This window comes from Drechmeria coniospora, chromosome 02 (genome assembly GCF_001625195.1).
Source record: "Drechmeria coniospora strain ARSEF 6962 chromosome 02, whole genome shotgun sequence".
Taxonomy (NCBI): domain Eukaryota; kingdom Fungi; phylum Ascomycota; class Sordariomycetes; order Hypocreales; family Ophiocordycipitaceae; genus Drechmeria; species Drechmeria coniospora.
The window spans coordinates 1,304,290-1,329,445 of NC_054390.1; the positions used below are offsets into that span (position 1 = coordinate 1,304,290).

A 25,156-nucleotide genomic window follows, 5' to 3' on the forward strand; every position below is an offset into this window, starting at 1 on the left:
CATACAGTACAGAAGCACAGGGCCGCTTAGCCAGCTTGCCCTCGCCTGACGAAAGAAATAACCGCTGCTGACTGCTAGATCCCTCCACCGTTCCGCCCCCTCTCTCCAACCCCCCTCGCAGGCATGGGCGCTCTCTTGGTATCTCCGAGCACCGACGTGAGGCGACGACCATGAAAGAAGATAATTCTAGCAAAAAGGCGCGCATCATCACGAACGGTCTCTGCCCACAGCGATCCATTCCAAGCCGCCAACGGCCCCCATCCCCCTCCCCTCGCCCTCGCCCTCGCCCTCGCACTCGCCCTCGTCTCCCATCACCATCAGACTGCTTGGGGTCTCCGTCCGTCCTGCGGCCGCCACCGACGTGCCTTCCCTCTCTCCACCCGGCAGGCGGCCAGATCCAAAGGGCCTCGGGGATGAAATCCTGTTGGGGCTTCCGCTTAAAGGTAATTTTCCTCTCGATTCATATGATGCCTCCGGGAGGGTCGTATCCCGTCGGCGCGCCGCGCGCCGCTCCGCTCATGCCGCCGGCGCTTCCGGGCTCGTCGGCGCCGGCGTTGTTCGTTTTCCGAAGCATAAACATGGGCTTCTTTCCTTCCTTGTCGAGTTGCTTGAAGAGAATCAGAGGCTTCTCATCCATGCCGAGGCAACGCTCCTGGTCGCCGTAGACGATGTACAGGGCGTACTGGTCCCAGGGCGCGTTGATCTGGTACTTCTTCAGCGCCGCCGGGAGCACCTTGTAGCACGGGTCGTCCATGCTGACGCGGAACGATTTGAATATCTCGACCGCCGCGTTGCTCGTGCTCGGCGTGTCGGGCACCGGCGTCTCTCGCCGTCGTGGCGGCGCTCCGGCCGATGACTTTTCGCGCGCCGCGTAGTTGGCCGCGTCCGTCTCGTTCAGCGTCGACCTGGCCGACGGCGCTATCGAGTCGCTGCGGTAGGACCGCGACGCGAGCGTTGTCCCGCTCAGGTGCAGCTGCGGCGACGTGGGGGACGGCATGTTCGGGGACGGGTACGGAGCCGCGTTCTGGCCGGTGCCGTTCATGGCCGCGAGGTGCGACGACGAAAGTACGGCGCGCTCGGCCGCGTTGGCCGGGTCCATCGTCTGTTCCACGATGCTCCTCTCGTGCGTCGGCTGCGTCGGCGAGTTGCCCTTGGGCGGTGCCGCGCCGATCAAGATCCGGCGCTGCGAGTAGGCCCGCATCACGCCCGGGCCGGGGCCTTGGCCGGGCGGCGGCGTCGGGGCGGGCGGCGACAGGGCCGCCGGCTCGTAGCTGTACGCCGTGCCGCCGCCGCCGCCGCTCAGGTTCGGCAGCGGCTGCTGCGCATCCTTGACGAGGCGCAAGGCCGGGAGCATGTCTTCCCGGAGCCGTCGAAAATCGTCCGTCATCCTCCGCAGCTCTTGCTCCAGCAGACTCATCCGCTCGTCGCGCAGACGCAGCTGCTCGGCCAGGTGTTTGACGTCCTGCAACGTCGCCGTCGCGTTCTGGGCTTCGGCATCGGCCGCTGCGGAGTATTCGTCAGCAAGCACCTCGGCGTGGGCGAACGGAAAGCCCAAGCCACGGTCGGGGACGACGTACACAGTGGAAGATAATGGTCGCCCTCAAAGGGAGCATCCTGTGCCTTTTTGACATCGTACACGCTCTTCAGGATCGTCAGTCGATGGCCGACGCTGACTATGCCCATGCTCTTGAGGTCTTCGTGCTGGAGCGCCACCAGCGCCTCGCCGACGATTTCGTTTTCTGTCACGGCCGTTGCCTGTCAGCCTCGCCCGGACGGCAGCCGCAAGCTGGAGCCGAGGGCCCGCATTCTCCAACCCACCTAGGAAGCGATCGGCGTATTGGGCCAAGCCAACGGTGCCGAGGAAGTTGGCGCACTCATCGGCGGTCCAGTCGTTGATGATGGCGTCGGGCAGTTTGTCGGCACCGCCGCTCTGGCCGTACGTCGTCGGCGTGTGCTCGGCCGATGTCGAGATCTCGGAATCTATGGGCGAGGTCTCGGCATCTCTCAAGGGAGGGCGGTCGTCGACGCTCCGCTCGTACTCGTCATCGGCGTCCGACTCGGCAAAGGCCGTGCCCCCCTCGAAGCTCATCATCGCCGCCGGCGGAGCGAATGCACGCAGCCCAACGGCGAGCGAGCGAGCGAGCGCTTGTGGCTCGAGCCCGCGATTCGACTCGGTCTTACCACGAGCCTGCGTCTGGCTCGGCTCCGACGATTGTGAGCCGACAGTCGAGGTTGGCACGGACGGCGATCGGCGGGTGGAAGGCGGCGCTGCGGGACCGGTCAATCAACAGGCACCGGGCATGGGGCGTCGCTTGCGGATCGTCAGAGGGACTCGAGCACGAGGGGCACCCGAGGTTGGTGTCGCTTCCGAATCGTCCAAGGAGTTGGTTGTGCTGTATCAATCGAACGTTTGGATCGAGGTTGAGGTTCGAGGTGGTGGGTGCTCAGAGAGGTGCCATGTACGGTACGTACATGTAGGTACCTTCTCATTGCCTACCGACTGTCACTAACCGGTTCTGGTAGAGAAGGAGGGGCAGAACTGTGGTACCATCGTCCGCTACGGAGTATCCTAGTCCAAATTACGAGTGCAATCAAGTAAGTAAGTGCGCAAGACAAGTACTGTACCTTGTACTCCGTACTTGGGTACAATCCAATACTTGGATACATGTACAGTACATGTACGAGTGCAGCAGGGCCGTGCTCTGTACTAGTACCACCAAGCCTACAACGTAGATATTATATGCAAGAGTACCAGTACATGTGGCATGCAGTAATACCAAGTATAGTACTCCGTATGCATTCGCGAGGCTGCTCCCTGAGAGAGAATAATACTTCTTGTACATACAAGTACTCCGTGCTCTACGCGTACTCGCACTTGAGCACGAAGTACTTACAATGCATGTTCTGGGCACTTGCTGTATAGTTCGCCTACAACTACAACTACAGTACAGTATCACTCCGTAGGTGTACTTTTCAGTACTTGAAGGTGTACTTACAGCTAAGTAAATTGTAATGTACTTACAGTACAGTACTTAAGCACTGAACACTCGTACAAGTACTCCGTACTGTACTTGTTAATATCAGCATTATTACTATTGCAATGCATACTACGGATCCGCCTCAACCATTGAACATGCGAGCATGGCTTGTCTATCTGACGGACGGAAAACGGGTATCCAGGCAGATACTCCGTACGGTACGTTGTACGCGTACGTACCATCAGCTCGAATAAATGGTACGTTGGAGTCCGGAGATGTGCACTGATACGTTGTTCAGTTGTCCGTTGGAATAAAGCAGCAGGATTATTACATGGATTACTGTACCCATCATCAATGCGATATACTTACTTACAAATTAACATGTACTCCGTGCCTTGTACTCCGTACTTCCATTACATACTGTACAGTACTTCATGTCAACAAACGTCAAACAATGTACCCCGTACTCGTACGTAAGTACTTGCAAGTACGGAGTACAAACGGTAAATACATGGGTACTAACTACTAGGTACTCCGTGCAACGTCGCCGACACCTCCAGTGGCATGTCCAGATCTGTCGTTGGCAAACCACCATCCGAAATCCGCCGTCAACGACGCTTCAACCCAGCTCCTTGAACGACGCAAAAGTGCATCAAACACTATACAGGAAACCGATGTCGTCCGCTTGCTTCTCCAAGAATCAACAAGGCGAAAGTACCTGGCTTGCCGTCGTTCAGGGCAGGAGGCCCTTCGCCATGTCATCAATCTGTGAATGGACTACGCCCCTCTCGCATAGCAGTTTCAAACATGAACCAACGTCCTAGGTACCCAGCATCGTGGTGGAAAGGGCATCTCGGACTTGCACATGTTGGTAATGATAGTCGCCCGTCGCGCCATCATCACCTCCTGACCACGAGCTCCGGGTCGGCCGAGGAACGAATCAGCCCTTGACATGACCGTGCATGAGGCTGTCTGACCGACATCGACGCCGCCAACGCAGCAACAACTGCTCGCACCACTGCACGATTAAATAACGCCCAACTCTGCGAGGCGGCAGAAGGTCTGATCTGCCGCCATGCAGTTGCAGGCATCATCCATCATCCCTCGTGCGCAACCGACGAACCGATCTTGCGGGAAACCGGCTTGAGCTCATGTCGGCCAGCTTGAAACACCGCTGCCAACTCAGACACGCTGCTTCTCGAACCCGTAACCGCTTCGTGCCCGCGTTTCAGGCCCTCTCCCTCTCTTCCTCACTTCCATCTCCACCTAATCCGCGACTACACCCATGACGATTGCCGGTATCTTTGCACGCATCAGTGACACACCATGCCAGGTAGGCCCTTGTGAGAAGCGGCAAGCATACAAATCCTCGGCCAGGCTCAGTCATTCGCGTCTTGCAACGACCAAGTGGCCGTCCGTCCCTGGACACACAGATACACAATCACATGGTGTGCATCTACGTGTCCATGGACAAGCATCCATCATAGCGCGACGCCTCCGATGCTTCGACTGATGCCATCACAAGCATACCGAGACACCGAATGTGGGTTTGGCTCCGTCACGCCATGCAGTGTCCAGGCAGTCCGCACCCCCGTGCTCGTACGTACATACATGCACTCGTCGACGTGGCAGACAATGGACGTGGAGGACGGTGGACGTGGCGAGATTTCCCGTCGCGTGCCAGCGTCCGACGGTGGATACAGGAGAGGCATGGGCGATTCCATCAGTTCGACTTCGTCCTTCGAATTCATTAGTTTTTCTACTGACGGCTTGTCATGGGTCGATATCTACACTGCCTTGTACGTCATTAGTGTTATGTATACATTCCATCCATCAGAACCATCCGCCGCTCCGCCGCCGCTCCGTCTTCATAGGTAGGGCAGGGCGACGAAAGCAGCGGCCGCACCGACGCATCAGCCTCCCACGTGCCTACCTACGTGAACGCATGCCCCCCGACGCCCCGGCATGCCCTGGCAATTATTGTTGGGTAAAGGTTGTAAGTGGTAAAACGCTCCGGGTGTTTCCCGACGAGCCATCTGTCTGCCGGCGCAAGCAGGGCGAGAATGAAACGATAGGGGAGGGGGGAGGGAAGGAGGAAAGACGATGAACGCTCGCGACCCGTGCAGGGTTGCAAATGGGTGCCGAAAACAAAATGCGGCTGCTCGATTCATGCGTACGTACTGCCTTGTGAGGGGCGGCAAAAAACGTGACCTGACATGTGCAACGTGCTCCCGGGGCCCTTTCACCGGAGAGGTTGCTTGGCGTCGGCGACGCCTCGGCGGATGACGTCGTCCAAGGCCCATCGCGGCGGCTTGACGGGGATCCCGTTCGTCCTCCTCCACTCACGCTCCTCCTCGGGCGCGACGCCGTCGGGAAGCGGCTCGAGACCGCCGGCGACGCCGGTCGAGAACCTGAGCTGCAGGATGTCGGCGACCTCGTCGCACGCGGCCAGCAGCCGGTCCAGGTCGTCCTTGTTGTGCGCGGCCGAGACGCAGAATCGGGCGCGAGAGCTGATGAGGGGCGTGGCGGGATAGCCGACGACGACGACGGAAATCTTGCGCTTCAGCATCTCGTGGCTAAAGGCCGGCATCTTCCCGGGGTGGTAGAGCATGACGGGGATGATGGGCGAGTCGTCGTGGCCGTAGACGATGACGCCGAGACGCTTGAGGCCGAGGCGAAGGTAGCGGGAGTTGAAGGCGATGCGCTGCAGACGCTCCTCGCCTTGGCCGGGGCAGAGCTCGCCGGTGATGAGCTTCAGCGAGGCCAGGATCTGCATGAGAACGCTCGGCGTCGGGGCTTCGCCGTACTGCGTGGCCGCGTTGGTGGCGCGCAGCTTGTCGATGATGTGCTTCTCGGCGGCGACGTAGCCCCCGTTGGCGCCAAAGGACTTGGTCAGGGTGCCCATGAGAATGTCCACCTCGGCGGGATCGATGCCGAAGTAGTCGCAAACGCCGCGTCCGCGGGGGCCGAGGGCGCCGATGGAGTGGGCCTCGTCGACAAAGAGGTAGAACTTGTACTTTTTCTTGAGCGCGAGGATGCCGGGCAGGTCGCACATGGTGCCTTCCATCGAGTACAGGCCCTCGACGACGACCAATATCTTCTTCCAAGGACGATGAGTCCGCGGCTGGCCCTGGGAGATGGCCTCGCGGAGGACCCGCTCGAGGTCGCGCATGTCGTTGTGCTTGAAGGACGAGATGACGGCGCCGGAGAGGCGAGCGCCGATCCGGATGGACGCGTGGTTCAGCTCGTCGGAGATGATGAGGCAGCCTTTGGAGACGAGGGCGGGGAAGGAGGCGGCGTTGGTGACGTAGCCCATGGAGAAGACGAGGGCCTCGGGCTTGCCGACAAAGTCGGCGACTTCGCGTTCGACCTCGAGGGCGAGGTCGGTGGTGCCGACGTCGGCCCTCGGGCTGCAGACGCTCACGCCGTACCGCCTCAGGCACTCCTCGACGGCGTCGGCGCAGGGGCCTTCGGACTGGGCGAAGCCGAGGTAATTGTACGAGCTCATGTTGAGCGTCTCGGTGTGGGTCCCCGTGTACTGGTAGGTTCGGTTGAAGTCGTCGGACCGGCGGTCGAGCAGGGTGATGAAGCGGCCGGGAACGCCGATGGTGGTGCGGGCGAAGCAATCGTCCAGCCTCATCTTCAACCTCCTCGTGTAGAAGCTGTCAAAGTCATCGTTGAGGGGAGCGTATCCATTCTGGACCTTGAGCGAGTTGTAGACCTTTTTGTCGCCGAATCGCTTGCCGAAGAAGTCGCGGATGTGACCGAGCAGGATGAGGATGAGGTAGCTGATGTAGGTGGTGAAGATGTAGTAGTAGGGCGGCTCGTCCTCGACGGGCGCCTCGAGGGGTTCGCCGTGCGACTTGCTGACGTAGAGGTGGCTCGGGTGCACGAGGGGGCCGAACTGAGCGTCGACTCGCCTCCGACGGTCCATCTCGGCGGCCGACTGAGGCTTGAACAGCGTCGTCGTGGCCGGCTCGACGTTGTGGTCGCCGGCGACGGCCGTCGAGAGGGAGATGGTGGGCAGGGAAACGGGCGACGGGGAGGTGGCCGAGGTTCCCGAGCCGAGGAGGAGCAATTGCTGTTGCTGCTGCTGCTGCTGCTGCTGCTGCTGCTGCGCCATGGCCAAGAGCGCCTGCTGAGCCGTCATGTGCTCCTTGGACTTGGGGCTCGAGAAGAAGTGGGCGAGGCGGTTGCCTTTCGAAGTGGAGGGACGTCTCTCGGCCGTCCTTTCGGACTGGGGCATGGCGGAAGAGGCGGAAAAGGGGTTTGCCAGTCTGCGGGGCATGTCTTCGGGAGGCCACAACTCGATCGGTGGTGGTTGAGCCCGTCGCAGTCGCAGTCGGTTGGCCGCAGCGTGTGTCGAACTGGGAGGCAGCAAGCCGTTCGTCACGCCTACCTACTGTAGATAGCAAGTGCCACTGGGTGTCGGAAGCGCATCCGTCCTGCGAGTGGCGGGAGTCAGCAAGGGGAAAACTGCACAGCGAGAAGCGAGCAAACGACTGGCGGGAAAGCCAGGCCACGCGCACAAATTCCACACGAGTCGACGGGTTCCTGCTCGGCAGGCAGGCCCGTCGCGGCAGGCAAAGGAAGGGGGGGGTCGGACGCATCGTGACAACGAGGTCGGCGGCCACGCCACCGGAAGACAACAAGAGGCAAGGATGCAGCCATGCCGAAGCGGCCCTTTGTCACGGTCGAGGCCAGCTCGCGGTTGCGAAGCACGAGATGGACGACGAGACTCGGCGAAGGCTCCCGACGAAGGCCCCAAGCCGGCGGCGGTGAGGACGAGCGAGAACGGCGTCGCGGACAAGAGAGGCGACAATGGTGATGGACGAACGGGCAGACAGGCAGACTCACAAGAACAGATGGCCGCTCGAAAATCGATGCGTACGTTGTTGGGGGTTTTTTTTCAATTGCGTGTCAACTTGCTGCTGGTGGGTGCGGTGGGTGGGTGATTTCAATCCGTCACGGTCGACGCTGATGGGTCCGGTTTGGTCGCAGGGCACTTGACGCGAGCGGCGACGAGTTCGCGGGCGGCGTAAAGGAAGGGAGGCCAAGCGCGCGCGCCCCCGACGGGCCAAGGCGTGTATTGATTGGAAAGGAACGGGACGACGAGCGCGGAGCAAGACGCTGAGCGCGGGCAAGCAGGGCGGAATGAGCAGAGAGCAGAGGCCAAGGACTCGCTCGTAGGTCGCAGGTCGGAAGGTCGGAAGGGGCGGGAAAAAGCAGAGCCAGGTTTTCTGCTGAGCGGGAGGATTTGGTGAGTGGCGAGACGGCAAGCCGAGCGAGCGAGAGAGCGTGAGTGCGAGGGATCCAGGGGCTTGGGCATCCCCCATTCGCCAGACGCGCTCCTCCTCCCATTCGGGCAAACAACCGGAGCAGGCCGCCGGCGGCGCCACAGCCAGAGAGCGAGCGACGCAGCCAAGGCTGGCCGATGCGAACTCGCACTATAGGGGTGCTCGTAGGAATATACAGTGCTACTCTGCTGGCGCTTGTAAGTACTTACATGTACGTTGTACGGAGCGCGTGTACATGCACAGCAGGTAATGAGGTGTACTCCGTACTTGGACTGCGAGTAATTGTCGTCGGCACTACGGTACAGTGCATTGAGGAGCACATGTACTCCGTACATGCAGGTACTTGCCACGACATGTACTCCGTAAGTACGGAGCAGGCCAGGTACTAGTGGAAGGCGCAGTACACCTACTGACCTTGGTACTGTACATGTACAGTACGCCTACAATACTTGCAGTGGAGGTGCACCAGGTCTACCAGCACCACCACTCGCCTACTCCCACGGAGTAAGTAATACATGTTATGTACGGAGTACGGCGTACTGTACCGTACAGTACTTAGTTGTAAGTAAGTGCATCGACTCGTGCCAAGCAAGAGTCCCTACTATAGGTACGGGGCTGTAGTTGTACAGAGTTTTACATGTCACAACAACGAATACTACTATTGCAGAGTATTAATACTAGGTAGTAATTCTAAGGAACCAGCTGCGGTACAGGACGCGCTAGGTCAGGATAGTGCGCACTTAGTGTCGGTTACGGGGCCGTCGAAGCGCATTCGTACGAGGCCCGTTGAGTTTTACTGGTTCCCCGCGCTGCTTGGGGCCTGGCTTCGGCGGGACTGGGGGGGGCCTCCCCTGAGCATCAAGGATCTTGCCTCCGTACTCCGTGCCTATCCAAGTACTGTAGCAGTAGTGTTCCATCAACGTCGAAGGCTAGCTCCACCCGTAATTTGAGCCTTGCTAGAACTCTTCCTCCCGCCTCTTTCTCGGCTATTTTCAGACCGACAAAAGGACGAGAAACTGACGGATGGCTGATGCTTCTCGTGCCCGTTATCGCTCGATGACCCGAGAGGCCTCCGGTGATGGATCCTTTGGACGACCGGCACCCGATCTCTAGTAAGGACTTCTTGGCGCTCGCGCAAGAGGGTGGCCCCGTGACGGAACAAGAGACGCCCCCACCAGTGATGTATAATATACTTTAGCCTCATAATTGCTTGCGGGAAAGGAATCTACTGTAGTGCGACGGTCGCAATGCATGCTCAGGTATTACTTGGCCACACACGACTGGCGGCAACGCAACGTCAATCTCGTGGCATCATCAAGTGCATGTACGGAGTATTAGAGCTATTGTAGACTGCATACTTGTACCAAGTACCTCGTAGTAGAGCAGAGAACGGAGTGCGGATATTTCATGCTCATTTCATACTCTGTACTCCGTACCATTTCCGCGGACATGTAGGAGTACTTGTACGAGTACTTAGGTAATACGGAGCATTAAGTAATACGGAGCACAAGTACAACTACTCCGTACTCCGTAGTAATATTATCTTCGGCACAATGACTTGAGGGAGTCCACATTTTGGGACTCTGCCTTCATCATGTCGGTCGCTTCTGTCAACTCGTCCGTTCACTGACTGCGTGCTGCTGCCAGTTCTACAGTACTTACGTGTACTCTCCAGCACAGAATATCCGCTTCGAGTGCCCCGTTCAAGTTCTCGCTGGCCTGCCAATTCTGAATATCTACAGTGCAAGAAAACGGAGATGGGGATGTAAATTTCGTCCTTTCACCTTTCCCTCGCCGCGGATTTCGGAGTCACCATCGTACGGCGCCCGGCAACTTGTGTGGTCGTTCTTGGGAAGCAACTGGTTGGGAGATGGTAGAGATGATGGCTTGCATCATATCTGCAGTCGATGCAAGTCAACAGCATCAAATGCAGACCATGGTACTCCGTACTCTGTACTTCGTACTCCGTACAGCACTCCGTACAGTACAGACGACTCCGTAATACTTGCAAGTACTGTACATGCAATACTGCTTACAACTACGGAGTGCAAAGTACTTGCTTGTACTTACAGTAAGTACTTGCAGTATGCATACGGAGTATCATCGGTGAGGTGGCCATGGACTTTCGTAATTGCGCGCCCAGCCACGTTCCTCTTGCTCTCCGCCACCCGCCGCGCCACACCTGTACCTGGCAACGGCAGTCAAGGGTTGCACCGGCTTTGCTGCTTGCTGCTTGGCTTGGCTAGCTGCCATCGGAGGACATCATCGTTCAACAAATCTAGCTGCACTTCTCGCCATCGTAACCCAATCCCCTGCATCGATTCCCCCAATCCCTTGCGTTTCCGCCGTCGATTGGTCGTTGCCACCTCGTCTTCGCCACCTCGTCTTGTCGCTTCTTCCATCCATCTCAAATCCTCCTCCCTCAACTTCCTCCCCTCGGTCGAAACCCAAGCGAACCGACAACGGCCCCCTCGCTTCCGGTGTTCGGCCATCCGACAGACAGGCAGACAGACGCGGCGAACGACGTCTTCAAAGGTCATACGGCAAAGGGAACATGGGTGAGCTCGTCAACGGCCACCGCGATGCCTCGGAGGAGCTGTGGAGGCATCCCAGTCCGGCGTCGACGCCCATGTGGGCGTTCCTCCAGCACGTCAACAGGAACCGAGCCGTCCACCTCTCTGGCTATCCGGCCCTCTACTCCTGGTCCGTGAACAACGTCTCCGCCTTCTGGGAGGAGGTCTGGGATTTCGTCGGCATCGTGGCCTCCCGAAAGGCCGACAAGGTAAAACTCACGGTCACGCCGCACGCCTCGACGTCCGAGTCCCGGCCCGACTTGTCGGCGGGCGTCCGGTTCGAGCGAGCTGCGAGGCTTCCCATCCGTGCATCCGCGCGCCATCTGCTGACGGGTCCTCCCACGGCGTGAACAGGCACTCCCCGCCGACGCCCCCATGTACCCGCGGCCCGACTTCTTCTCCTCGGCGCGCCTCAACTTTGCCGAGAACCTGCTCTTCCCGCCGACGGCGACGGCCATCGACCCGTCGTCGCCCGCCGTCATCACCGCCACCGAGCTCCAGGGCGACCTGCGCTTCACCTCGTGGGCGGCCCTTCGCGAAGCCGTCCGCCGGTGCGCCAACGGGCTCCGCGCCCTCGGCGTGCGTCCCCGCGACGTCGTCGCCGGCTACGTCTCCAACCACGTCGAGGCCCTCGTCGCCATGCTCGGCGCCGCGTCCGTCGGCGCCGTCTGGACCGGCATCAGCCCCGACAACGGCGTCTCCGCCGTCCTCGACCGCCTGAGCCAGATCGCGCCTCGGGTGCTCTTCGCCGACAACGGCACCGTCTACAACGGAAAGGAGTGGTCCGGCACGGCCAAGACCAACGACGTCGTCGCCGAGCTGAAAAAGTCGGGCCTCGAGACCGTCGTCGTCGTCGGCAACGTCAAGGGAGAGCTCGGCACGGCCGAGCTCGAATGCCACGGCGTCAAGGCCGTCGGCTACGACGCCTTCCTCGCCGCCGCGTCGGCCGACCCCCTCGTCTTCGAGCAGCTCCCTCCGTCCCACCCGCTCTACGTCCTCTACTCCAGCGGCACGACGGGCCTGCCCAAGGCCATCGTCCACACGGCCCTCGGCACGCTCATCCAGCACAAGAAGGAGCACATGCTCCACTGCTCGCTCTCGGCCTCGTCTCGCATGCTCTACTACACCACCACCTCGTGGATGATGTGGCATTGGAGCGTCGGCGCCCTCGCCGTCGGCGCCACCCTCGTCCTCTACTCGGGCTCCCCCTTCCGGCCGCACGGCCAGCTCTCCCTCCCCAGGGTGCTCTCGGACCTCCGGGTGACGCACTTTGGCACCTCGGCCGCGTACCTGACGGCGCTCGAGGCGAGCAACACCCGTCCCGTCCTGGAGGCGGACGTGGACCTGTCCCGGCTCGAAGCCATCTACTCGACGGCCTCGCCCCTGCCCCCCTCGACCTTCAAGTTCGTCTACGAGGCCTTTCCCAAGACGGTCAACCTCGCCTCCATCACGGGCGGCACCGACATCATCTCGCTCTTCGGCGCGCCCTGCCCGCTGCTCCCCGTCCGCACCGGCGAGATCCAATGCGCCGGCCTCGGCATGGACATTCGCGTCGTCGACTCGAGCACGGGCGAGGAGGTTCCGGCGGGCGAGGCGGGCGACCTGGTTTGCGTGAAGCCCTTCCCGTGCCAGCCGCTGACCTTTTTCGGCGCCGACGGCGAGGGCAAGTACCGGGCCGCCTACTTCGACCGCTTCCACGACGTCTGCGGCGTGCGGGGCCCCGTCTGGCATCACGGAGACTTTATCAAGATTCCCGACGCCGCCACGGGAAGCCTCGTCATGCTCGGCCGATCCGACGGCGTCCTGAAGCCGGCCGGCGTGCGGTTCGGTTCGGCCGAGATCTACAACACCTTGACGCGATTCTTCGCCTCGGAAGTGGAGGATGCCGTGTGCGTCGGCCGCCGCAGGGAGAAGGACACGGACGAGTCCGTCTGCCTCTTCGTCGTCATGGCGCCGGGGAAGGTCTTTGGCGAGGAGCTCGGGGCGCGCATCAAGGCCAAGATTCGCAACGAGCTGAGCCCCAGGCACGTGCCTTGCGTCGTCGAGGAGTGCGCCGGCGGCATTCCCAAGACGGGCAACGGCAAAAAGTACGCCTCGCCCTCCACGCCGCACCCGGTCCCCCGCTCCACGCCCGTCGCGCCGCTAACGAGAGCTCCAGGATCGAAGTTGCCGTCAAGCAAATCATCTCGGGCTTGACCGTCAAGACCAACGCCAGCGTCGCCAATCCGGAAGCGCTCGAATGGTTCGAGAGATGGGCACAGAAAAACTGACAGGGAGCCAGGCGAGCTCGAACGAAAGGCGTGAGGTGAGAAAGGACGGGGCGGCAGGAAGGGTTAGAAACCATGTGCCCCGAGCGAGAGGAAGACGCATTCTCCACAGGGGTGCCGCCACGCACAAGGCGACGGCGGGTCTCGACCTCCTCGATGGGGAGGGAGTCTTGACATGGCCAGCAATGGTGGCCAGCGAAGCGTACCATGGCAAGAGATGGTGTTGCCAAAGCATCGCCTTTATCCACGGCATGGTTGTTGCCATCGGTTGCCTGTCGTGACTGTCTACCATGATTGCGTGGCGGACGGGAACGGATCTACGCTTCTTCCGTAGCCGTCGGTCCACCTGCATGGAAGCGGACGGAATAGAGTTGATCGACTTGAACCTGTTGATCGACTTGAGCCTGCCGCGCACTTTTGCAACCTGACAACCGACTCTCGTCCCGCTCGGTCGGGACGTGAAGAGGTGAAGGGATTGGCAACGGTGAGCGGAGCATGGAATGCCGACGACACCCACGCACCACAACCCTTTGTACCCATCGAGTTTTGAGCTCCCCCAGCGGGTTCCCAGGTGCGGTATTTCCTCGGTACGATCGTGCCGGCGCGCTCTTGGGGGGGGGGGGGGGGGGTGCCTGGTCTGGCGTTTTTCGAGACTGCCGGGAACCGCCAGCAGAACGACAGGAATCCCAACCCCTTTGCGGTCCCGGCGACGGGCGACGGTTTGGATATGTGGCGTGGATCGGCCGGAATTCCTTGCAACGACGACACGGAGAGGAGTTAATATAATATTCACTGGGGATTTCGATTCCATTCCCGCAAGATGCCGCACAAGGCCATCCATTCCATTGAGCAAAGTAGCAGGTGCGGAAGCGGAGGATCGTTGCGTTTCGAGTCACGACTGGATAAACAATAAGGGGGGGGGGTTGGGCACGGAGTGCGAGGAATTAATCAAAGAGGCGGGGGCATCTGAGAGCGCAAGCACGAGCAGATCGATAATTCCCTGTGGCTTTGGGGCACGGAAGGTTCGAGCGTACGGTAGAAATTCCACCCGTTGCGATGAGATGCCGTGAGATGCCACCAAAAAGCAAGGCAACGCTCGGCCCACCGAACCCACCAGGACCCCGGCAAGCGCCGGGAGTGGCTTTCACGGCTGGCCCTGGGACACCTCGCAGTAACAAGCACAGCACATGTACTCGCGTACCATGCAGGTACTTGCAGCACAACTACTTACACCCACTGTACATGCACTATCGAGTATACCTGCAGGCCCTGTACTCGCATATAGAGTACAGCGCAGGTGCAGGAATATGTACCTGTACACGCCGACGGCCCCTCGCGTAGCGTGAGTTGCATGAATTGGATATAATACAAGTACACCTTGGGACGTGATAATACTGAATATTGTACTCCGTATCACAGAGCACACAGAGCACACGCCAGGTGCTTGCATGTGCCTGCACATTGGCGTACGGGGACAACCGCTATTAGCACCTGCGCAGACAATGGCAGGGCTCCTATCGATGCACTCAAGTACTTGCATGCACAACAAGCAAGTACACGTACTCTGTGCCTGTGCCAACTAATGCGGCGTACCTCGATGCCAGCTGCAGCGGTGCAAGCACCTACTGTAGAACAACGACAACCACGCCTACGCCTACGTAGTACCTAGGTACCTGTATACAGTACACCTGCACCACTCCTCCTGAGCAACCCTCTGCACGAATGCCGATGCCTACCTAGTATTTTCCGATGCAGGCTGCAGATGCATGGTTAGTAGCGTCTTTTACCTCCTTTCGCTCGCACGAGTGTCTGGACTCCTGTGGCTGCCATCCAGCTTGCCGTTGCCGAACCGCATCGTAGGGTTGGCATCGCATATGTCGATGGAGCCCGAGGATTGCCCGCCCCGGTGCTCCGTATACGCATGAACCATGGAGGCCTTGTCTTGATACGGGCGAACCATGATTGGAGCGCAGAGCCTCCGACCTGGCAGGCTACAAGTGCTGTCGGTATCGGAGATTTGTGTGCTGGCACTGGCGACAAGGCTGCCTCCCGACACGACACAGCATAACGGCAGCCGTTGGCGAGTGATGCGCGTGCGTTGTACCTTTCTAGATCTAGGCACCACGGAGCTAGGCACCACGGGGCATTTGCATCTGCTTGTTGGTGTACAAGCACCACCATACAAAGGGACTTGCGGGAGCCAGCCCACCATGCAAGCAGAGCATCGCCATGGTCTGTACTGGCTTGGATTGGTATTATTACCTAGTACCGGTAAGTACCAACCTCGGAGTGTTCTTGGAAGCCGACCAGTGGTGAGGGTGAGTGCTTCCTTGGCGGCTAGCACTGGAAACGATGGAAACGACCCAAGTGCTAGTAATACAGAGTACGAGCACTGTACGGAGTACCTCATGGGCACCTCGTGCACAGGCAAAGTACTAGGTACCTACAGTGCTGTCCCCGTACTAATAGAACGGAGTATTCGTGCTAGCATTGGCACCGATCCTAGGAGCCAGCGAGAGGTCCCTGTCGCAACTAACCACCCATCCCGCTCGGTTCGCAGTGCGGAAGCCAAAAAGCAATCATGAATCCAGATGACGAGTGACAAAGCCTTTCATCAGCGTGTGCCTTGAGGAGCAAGCTATTTTTGCATTGCCTCCTCATTTTCTCGACGGCGCGCCTCCCTGTCCTCAGCGTTGGGCAAGTAAAAGCAACTACTAGGTACTGAGGTAGTGGAAAGGGGAGACAGACACCTACGACGGGCTGAGGGCTCCTTGCCATGGTAGAGTGCCCCGGCGGACGGCAATTGTGGCTACCTTGGTACCTACTAGTATATTAGTACCTACCTAGTACCTAGTATTTACATAGTACCTGCCTACCTAGCGCTTGCAGCAGTGACGACGTACTTGCATCTCGTCTGGCAGGCAGCGGCCTGTAGCTTGTGAGAGCCATCCTCTCGCCGCCTGCTAGGTACCAATGTTAACTTGCAAGCAGTAAGTAGTACCTGTTGGATGGAGCAGTTGTACTTGGTTGTAGATGTACTCCGTACTGTACGGAATACCATGGTTGGTTATACGTTGTCCCTGCAGGTTGGTACCTTATACAGTAGTACCTAGTGTGTACGTAGTAAGTAAGCATGTACGGCCTGCAGCATGTACCCCTAGCTGCCATTACTTGTACAATTGCCTACTGCACTTGGCAGGTGTTGCGCGCAGTGCTTGCGGATACTAGGTACTCCGTACAGTACCGAGTATTAAGTACTAGGAAGGCATGTACAAAGTAGGTACCTACCTCGTATCGAGATGGCAAGCACGCAACATCCACCGCCAGTGCCCCTGCACGTGCACTGAATACAGGCACAGCACCATGCACCACGGGCCTGCCCCTCCTGCCTACAGCGCATGTACACCTACATCAGTACCTGTACCTACCTCCTGGGCAGGCATGTACGAGACCGTGCAGCAGGTGTTGGTACTTGCCTGTACACCAACAACAGTGTGCATGTCCGTACGGTGCTGGTACCAAATCACTAGGCGCCACCAAATCATCCACTCCCCGCCCCGCCCCTTTCTAGTACATTCATTAGTGGGTTTACACGTTCGAGATGCCGCAACTGCAATTTCGGTGCCGACAATCTTGCTGCCGCTTCCAAACGAAAGGACGCGACGCCTGCTCTGCGGTGCCGTCGTGCTGGCACCTGCTTACGCGTGCACCCACGGCATCCCGTGTGTCGGAAGCGCTCTCGTCTGCCTGCAGCCGTTCCCGGGGAGGGCTTCTGGACCTGGCCGCCAACGAGTCCCGGCTCGCGCGAGGTGCCACGACTGGGCCGCCGCCACGCGAAGTCGCCTGTGGGCAGAGGGAACCACCGCCCACACCTCCATCCCCCTCCCCCCCCCCGCCCGCGCCCGCCCACCATCATTCATTCGCCCGCCCGCCTGCACCCCCAACCACATTCGCTGCCGCCCGGCCCTCCGCTAAGCCGTTCTCCTCTCCTCCTCCTTCTCTCCCTCTCCGCCCGCCTCTCCACACAGCTCGTCAATTCCATCGCCGCCGCCGCCGACGACGACGCACTCGCTCCCCCCCCAAAAAAAACGTCTCCCTCTCCCTCCTCCCCGTCGAAGCTTCCTGCCCTGCGTCGACAACGCTCGACAAGGCTCGCCGCCGCCCGCCCCGTCCCCCTTCCCCCCCCCCCCCCTCCTCTCGACTCGTCCGTCCGTCCACAGAGCCGGTCCGTCACGATGAATTCGCAGGGCACCAACGACGTGTCCCCCGAGGCCATGCAGGCGCGGGTCCAGCAGGCGCGTCGCGAGGCCGAGACGCTCAAGGATCGCATCAAGCGCAAGAAGGACGAGCTGTCCGACACGACACGTACGTGCCCGCCGCCCACGCCCTCCGGCCTCGGCCTCGTCGCCTCGTCGTCGCGGCCCATGCTGACCGTGGCGTCCTCGTCGCCCTCGCAGTGCGCGCCGTCGCCCAGCAGGCGCACGAGCCCATCCCCAAGAACCAGCTGATGAAGGCGAAGCGCACGCTCAAGGGCCACCTGGCCAAGATTTACGCCATGCACTGGTCCACGGACCGGAGGCACCTCGTCTCGGCGTCGCAGGACGGCAAGCTCATCATCTGGGACGCGTACACGACCAACAAGGTGCACGCCATCCCCCTGCGCTCCTCGTGGGTCATGACCTGCGCCTACGCGCCGAGCGGAAACTTCGTCGCCTGCGGCGGCCTCGACAACATCTGCTCCATCTACAACCTCAACCAGCAGCGCGACGGGCCGACGCGCGTCGCCAAGGAGCTCTCGGGCCACGCCGGCTACCTCTCCTGCTGTCGCTTCATCAACGACCGCGCCATCCTGACCTCGTCGGGCGACATGACGTGCATGAAGTGGGACATTGAGACGGGCCAGAAGGTGACCGAGTTTGCCGACCACCTGGGCGACGTCATGAGCATCAGCCTCAACCCGACCAACCAAAACACCTTCATCTCGGGCGCCTGCGACGCCTTCGCGAAGCTCTGGGACATCCGTGCCGGCAAGGCCGTCCAGACCTTTGCCGGCCACGAATCCGACATCAACGCCATCCAGTTCTTCCCCGACGGCCACTCCTTCGTCACGGGATCCGACGACGCCACCTGCCGTCTCTTCGACATCCGCGCCGATCGGGAGCTGAACGTCTACGGCGTGAGTGGAGAGTCGCCCGCGCCCCCGCATCCGCCGCTTTGCTGACGGCGTCGCCGCCACCGCAGTCCGAGTCCATCATGTGCGGCATCACATCCGTCGCCACGTCCGTCTCCGGACGGCTCCTCTTCGCCGGCTACGATGATTTCGAGTGCAAGGTACGCATCGCCGTCGGCCCGAGCCGCGGCACCGGCCAAGCCCGTCCGATGATGTGCCGACTGCTGACCTCGTCGCGCAGGTCTGGGATGTCACCCGGGGTGAAAAGGTCGGCTCGCTCGTCGGCCACGAGAACAGGGTCAGCTGCTTGGGCGTGAGCAACGACGGCATAAGCCTGTGCACCGGCTCGTGGGATTCCTTGGTGCGTGCGCCACCGGGCTCGTCCAGCCTACGCGCTTGCCGCCCGCCCCTGTCTCCTCTTTCTTTCCGGCCCTTTCGCTGACCGGATGCAGCTGAAAATATGGGCCTATTAACGTGCCACGGATGCGACCACGATGGACGTCCCGTCGCCTGGGGGGGTGCCTTGGCTCCGGGGGCTCGTCGAGCAATCTGCACCCAAGCGAGGGCCATTCTGCCCGCGAATCTCAAAGACTCCCATGACGCCACGACGCCACGTACAGCACGCATTCCCGGCCAGCACAGGACAAAGTCACGAATGACACCTCTTGACGCACAAGAGCTCCGTCTTCGACCGTCGTCTGGGTCTAAAACCGACCATCTGCATGCAGCACGCTCCGGGGACTCTGGGGCAGGTTGTCGGCGATGGCTGCCGCATGGACCGGCCGATGCGGTGCCACTTTTCTTGTCTTTTTTCCTTCCATCTCCTTTGATCTTTCCGGCCGAAGAAGGCACTCGCCTACGCCGACGATGCCTCGGCCGTTTGGCAAAGCCCTGCTCCGTGTTGTATGATGGTTTCCTATGTCCCTCGGCAGCCTGTTTTGTTTTGTATTGACCGAGCTCTTTCGAAGCCCCCCACCCGTCCCTCGGCCAGATGTTGCCGTGCCGGACGACGGAAAAGGCGGCCCCATAGAGCAGGATGAACAGGTCCAAGTGAAAATCGAAAAAAGGGCCTAGAACATGGGCGGAGGGGGGGGCAGCGCGAGAGCGGTGGGAAGGAGTTTTGCTGGCACATACCAAGAGCAGAGCCCCCGACGTAATACACAGCCATGATTCGAGTGCGTCGAGTGTTTTGCTTGCGAGATGACACGCCTAGGGCGAGCGATGCACAGTCGGCACCTGCACGGCGAATGGATCATGCCCGTACGGGGGGGAGATGCCAGGCAAGGGATGCGGCGGAGGTGTTTTTGGTTCTCTACCTCTGCAAGGTACCCAGGAGTTGAGCCAGTCAAGCAGACGGCAATGGTAGGGAATGACGAAAGGAACACCGCCAAGGACGAAATTATCCCACTGGCTTGGTCGAGCGGCAAGGGTGGAGTCGCGGCGGGTACCACGATAGGTACAAGCATACCTCCAAGTATCGCTACGATTTGCTACTGTAGTTACATGTACTCCGTACTTGAGTACTCCGCAATTACTTGGTACTCCGTAGTACTTACTTCAGGACTCCGTACAACTTGCACGTAGGTGTACTTGCAGAGTAACAGAGGTAGCTGTAGGAAGTATTCCTATATTATTAGTAGGTACTCCGTAGTGCTCCATACTAAGTACAGTACAGTACTCCTACAGTACAGTACACCTACAGTACAGTACACCTACAGTGCAGTACACCTACAGTACGGGATACTTACTCCCGGTATAAGTACTTACTTCTGGTATACTGTACAATACACCTACAGCAAGTACATAGCATGTGCTTGAATCGGCCACGGTTGAGCGATGGGCACAGGCGGTGGAATCAGGTGGCATGTCGTGGAACACCGGCGAAGAGACAACCCCCCCGATGCGTGGATGGGATTCATTTGCAATGGCTGCGTATCGATGCGCAATGCTGCGAGTAGTCATGCGCATGCATCGTTCAAGCCATTTCTTCGAGGCCAGAGAATACCTTTTCCCGCATCAAACGCGCTCAGCTATGCGCTTGACGCGGAAAATTCACACGGCACCCGGCTGAGCCACCTGCCAGTGGTGTCGTTACCTAGAACTTGCCTTAGTACCTCGCACCTCGTACCAGAACGTTCTCGTCTCGTTGGTTCCTGCTAGAACTTCCTACCTCACACCCACCTGGAGCTCTCTCACCTCGTAGGTACCGGTAGGGTCGTGGCATGTATTTAGGAAACACATGTACATGCAAGTGGGTGAAAGCCGCGTGCCTCACTAGGTACCATCAAGGCATGCCAGTACTGCCTTGAACGCACAAGTACTTGTCCAGGAGAGGGAGAGTAACATTACCAATTTTCCGTCCAGAGTTTGATGGCGCTACGACTTGGGTGTATTTCGGAGTTCTGGTGTGGACGGTGCAACCAGGTGGTATTGTGTCTATTGCGGTTCCATATCCAGCACCCGAGTCGCCGGCCCAGGTAGCTTTCATGGCATGCGAGTTTTCCAGGTTGGAGAAAATGCACGTCCAAGTACTTGCAGCGCAGCACGCGTTTCAGCAGCAGTCGTCCTCGCTCAGGCTGGTTTCATAATAATACCCTCTCGAACTTTTCGGGGGGGGGGGGACGAAGCGGGGCGGGGAGGGGAGAGGGGCGAGCGTTGGGGGGTGCGATTTGGCAGCTCTCAGTGGCTACTTGCACCTGCCATCCATCTACTTATGCATCATGAAACTCTGGACGGCTTCACAGCGTGCCTGCACTGCCACGTCACCTTCCAGATGCATCGAACGGGACTGGCAGCAGGGACGAGGAGCGGTAGGAATGGCATCATGCCAAAACGCAGGCCGTCATTTTTCGATTCCTTGCCTCGTCCAAAGAGCGTTATCGGTTGCCCCAAAACACGGCCGCCACCAACGAGCGGCTGCTTCTTTTCTTCTCCCTCGCCCGCAACGTGAGCTCGAGGCGAGCCGGACGGCACGAGTCTGCCGACTCCTCTTCCGGCAACCACCATGATCCATCCATCGGCGGCTCGGCCTCGACGAGTGCCAGCGCGCAAATCCAGCGACAATGCGAGCGTCCGTGACAGTGCTTGTGGTGGTGCCCGCAGGCTACAATGCACCCCTCCACTCGCTCTACTTCGTACCCTCTCTGCCCTCCCCTCTCTCTGCCCTCCTCCCCTCTCTCTGCCCTCCCTCCCGCTGCCCTCCCCCCTCTGGCCGCCCTCACCTCGCTACCCTCCCCTCGCTAGCCCCTCCCCTCCCCTCCATTAGGTGTTTAATCCTGGCTGGTTAGCCTAAGATTCGCCGACCCCTTGCCATCTGGGAGGGAGGCCACCCCCCCCCCCCCCCTCCCCCACGCGACAGTGTCACCGCGTCGCCGCTGAAACTACCATTGCTGTCGCATCGTAAGGGCGGCCGCCGCCGCATCGCTTCGTCCCCCTGCCCACTTCATTCTCCCACCTGCTCCACCCTTGCAACGAACACCGTCCGACTCGCACGAACGGCTTGCCGGCTAATACCTGCTACAAAGGCGCATCCCGCATTGTGCAACCCCCCGCCCCGTCGTGGTTGTTTGATCTTTAATTGTTATCTCTTGCTTCCTGCCATCGCATATAACCCGCCATGGCTTCCACCGCCGCCCAAGACGAATTTAACAATCTCGTGAGCAGAAACGCAGCGCGCTCGAAGCTGCATCCCGAAGATCGCGACGACGCCAGTGCCAGTGACAGAGACCAGCAGCAGCGGCGGCGCAACGACGACATCGACGAGGAGACGTACCATCAGAGGGCCCAGATCGACGCCGCCATGCGCGTTCCCACCGGCGCGGCGGAGCTCAAGCTTCCCCCGGCCTCCTTCGACAGCGGCCGCACGACGGGGGTCAAGGGAGTCATCGCCGACGCCCGATCCTTCCAGGCGGCGCGCCAGATGAAATGGATAGACCGTGCCCGGTCCGCTCGGAAGACCATCTTCGGCGGCGCGGCGAGCAACGGAGCCAGGAGCGACAGCGAGACGGATGACGACGCGCAGGGCGCCGCCAACCACTCGGACGAGGAATCCTTCCTGCAGCAGTGGCGGGAGAGCCGGAGGCGGGAGCTGGAGAGCAGCTCCACCTCGGGCGTGCGCAACAGGCGGACGAGCCCGAGCGTGCGCGTGTACGGCCGGCTGGACGAGGTGGACGCCATGGGCTATCTGGACGCCATCGAAAAGGTGCACCGCGAGGCAAAGGTCGTCGTCTTCGTCCACGACAACGAGGTGAGCAACCCCCGCCCTCGGGATCCCCCGCCGTCGAGTCCTCGGGGCCCGCGCTGACCGTCGGCCGACGACAGTGCGCCGTCTCGGCTTCCATCGAGGAAGCCATCCTGCCGCTCGTCAGGGACCACCCGACCATTCATTTCGTCAAGGTTCACTACGACGACATCGAGTTCGACCCCGCCGCCGTGCCGTCCCTGCTGGCCTACCAAAACCAGGGAGACCTCTTCGCCAACCTGACGGGCATCATCGAGATGATGCCCAACGACGACACTTTCGGCAGCGACGCGCTCGCCAAGATCCTGCGCCAGCACAAAGTCCTGTAGCCCTCCTCGGCCGCCGCAGCCTTGCTCTCATCCCCCGACCCTACCCTACCCTACCCCCCGACCGGCATCGTTTCCTCCGCGCCGGTCCGCTCTCCGCTCTCCCCGTCATCGCCACCCTCGCGGAAAGCGAGGTGGCATTTCCGCCTCCTTCGCCCTCCGGCTGCGCCTTGCCTGGACCACCATGGCCGGATCGCGGCGACGCCGAAAGGGAGGGCGGCGAGGGGGGGGAGGGGCATCTGGGATGTCAATGATGATTTTGTGTGAATATCTTGCCTGCCCCGGGCTGACGACGACCCGGCAGCCGTCGCATCGGATTTTTTTGGTCTGTTTTCTTGGCTTCTGTTATTTATTGCCGGCCTGTGTCTTCCTGCAGCTGCAATTTTCGGTGTTCCACCAGTTCGTGCGCGCATTGCATCGTGTACATTGTGTACGCCCATTTGCTTCGGAGTTTGGATTTGCCACGAGTGTTAATTGGCATGACGCATGGAGGGATTCTAGCATGCGTCTGGGTGCGCAAAAAGTCGATGAAAGAATACGAATAGAGACATGCGAAAATTATTGTCCATCGCCGACATCGTTTGGCTTCTATGCATTCTCTGCGTATTTCATTCCTTTTCGTCTCCTGATGTTCAGTCGCCCGGAATTACACGTCAGCAGAGCGTGATGCCGACTGCCCGTACCTAGTAGAGTGCTCACACGGGGTAGGGAGTACATGTAAGTACACGATACCACAGGTGTAGGGGTAAATTGTAATGCCGAGCAAGTACTCCGTACTCCGTACATGGACGAGCACTTACTAAGTACGTCAAGTATTGTACACCTACGTAACCTTAGTAGGTACTAGTAGCCTAGAACTCCGTATTTACCTGGCGATACCTGATGTACAGTAAGTACTTGGTACTCCTTACTCCGTACATTGCAGAGACTTCTGTTGGTGCTGGTGCTGGTGCTTCCAAGTGCTCTCATCAGTGTGCTAAACTTTGCGGCAGTCATCAAGTAACGTGTCACCACGCTCGGGGCGTGAATCTGTCGAATCCAGAGACTAGCAGCAGATAGATCGCATCTTGCACCCTCCAAGCCTGCTTTCAGCGTCACTAGCTTACAAGCTTTTGGTTGTCACCGATCCACCGCCCACACGCATGTGCCAGGGCCATGTCACCAGCAGCGGCAGAAGTAAATGTACGTGTACGTAAATAGCAACCTCCATGCCCTCGTGCACATTGCTTTGTCACGGCCTGGAAGGTGGTATTCATCCCCATGAGTGCTCGCCAACTAGAAATTCACTGCAAGTTCAACCACATCATACGTATGGCGAGCAGGGAGTGGAGAGTGCTGTAGGTATGTACTGTACTGTACTTGTAGATGACCAAGGTAGGTACTTGTGCTGGTACCTCTCATCTGCCTCGCCGCCCCTCATCGAACCTCTTCTCGCCAACGGTTGCTGCAGCGCTCTGGATGGTGACAAGAGCGCCAGGTGCTGCCACTACTTGCATGCGACGGCGGTGCCAATCACGCTCGCTCACTGCCTGCCTCTACTGCCTGAGCCAATTCTATTTCCTGCTAACCCGCCAAACTGCCAAGGGAGACGGATGGCAAGTGGCGGAGACGTACTCCGTACAACATACCAAGTTAGGCCTCATCCTGCTGGGAGGCACTTGGGTTGCAAACTTTGGTAGGTAATTACTATTCTTCCCGTCGGATGCGTACTAGGTATTGCTCCCGTCGCCGTAGATCGTAGGTACCTACGTAGCAGGTACTGGTGGCCGCTGTGGCCAGGCACCCGCGCTGATGCCATGCCTTGCCTTCACCCTCGCCACCCGAGCACTTGCTTCACCCATAACCTTGCACTGTAGGCACCCATCACTAGCATGTCGGTTCCCACCCACCCATCTCGCCAATGTCCTGCGTTCCCTTCATCCCGCCAAGTACGGCACGCAACCACCTGTCCACCCTTCCATCAGGACCACATCCTCGTTCCCTCGTCGTCGTCTTGCGCGACGATCCCCTCTTCCCTCACCAACGCAACAGTACACCACGGTGCCAGCGGACCGCCAGCACTGCCTTCTCTCCAGCACAGTCTGATCCTCGATGCTCGTGCCCGACCCAAGGTCACCACCACCCGAGGCGTGCTGACGTTGCTACCCCACCTCCATCTACCTACTGTACGCCTGTCGACGAGTCAGCGCCAGTCGTGCATCTCGACCGTAACCAGGCCACGGCGTACGAGTATATTCGAATGACATTCGCTTGCCTCCCTCACCCTTCTGCTTCGTCAACGCTTCTCTTACATGGTGGTTAGTTC

General features: G+C 59.7%; 5 protein-coding genes across 5 annotated transcripts; 3 read left to right on the forward strand and 2 right to left on the reverse strand.

Moving 5' to 3' along the window:
* Positions 1-460: 460 nt before the first annotated feature.
* DCS_03635 (uncharacterized protein) lies at positions 461-2,551 on the reverse strand (the record flags this gene model as incomplete). The annotated part of the gene is made up of 4 exons (XM_040800952.1): positions 461-1,503; positions 1,578-1,739; positions 1,819-2,268; positions 2,512-2,551. 4 exons carry the CDS (start codon positions 2,549-2,551, stop codon positions 461-463), a joined length of 1,695 nt encoding a protein of 564 aa, XP_040655985.1.
* Positions 2,552-5,220: 2,669 nt separating this feature from the next.
* Positions 5,221-7,266, reverse strand: DCS_03636 (serine palmitoyltransferase 2; the record flags this gene model as incomplete). The annotated part of the gene is made up of 1 exon (XM_040800953.1): positions 5,221-7,266. One exon carries the CDS (start codon positions 7,264-7,266, stop codon positions 5,221-5,223), a length of 2,046 nt encoding a protein of 681 aa, XP_040655986.1.
* A 3,563-nt stretch (positions 7,267-10,829) lies between these two features.
* Positions 10,830-13,118, forward strand: DCS_03637 (uncharacterized protein; the record flags this gene model as incomplete). The annotated part of the gene is made up of 3 exons (XM_040800954.1): positions 10,830-11,057; positions 11,203-12,935; positions 13,007-13,118. The coding sequence occupies 3 exons, from the start codon at positions 10,830-10,832 to the stop codon at positions 13,116-13,118; spliced, it is 2,073 nt and encodes a 690-aa protein (XP_040655987.1).
* Positions 13,119-17,350: 4,232 nt separating this feature from the next.
* Positions 17,351-18,758, forward strand: DCS_03638 (G protein beta subunit; the record flags this gene model as incomplete). The annotated part of the gene is made up of 5 exons (XM_040800955.1): positions 17,351-17,480; positions 17,573-18,291; positions 18,357-18,446; positions 18,527-18,646; positions 18,738-18,758. 5 exons carry the CDS (start codon positions 17,351-17,353, stop codon positions 18,756-18,758), a joined length of 1,080 nt encoding a protein of 359 aa, XP_040655988.1.
* A 3,143-nt stretch (positions 18,759-21,901) lies between these two features.
* On the forward strand, positions 21,902-22,854 carry DCS_03639 (phosducin-like protein; the record flags this gene model as incomplete). The annotated part of the gene is made up of 2 exons (XM_040800956.1): positions 21,902-22,531; positions 22,606-22,854. 2 exons carry the CDS (start codon positions 21,902-21,904, stop codon positions 22,852-22,854), a joined length of 879 nt encoding a protein of 292 aa, XP_040655989.1.
* Between the last annotated feature and the right edge of the window lie 2,302 nt (positions 22,855-25,156).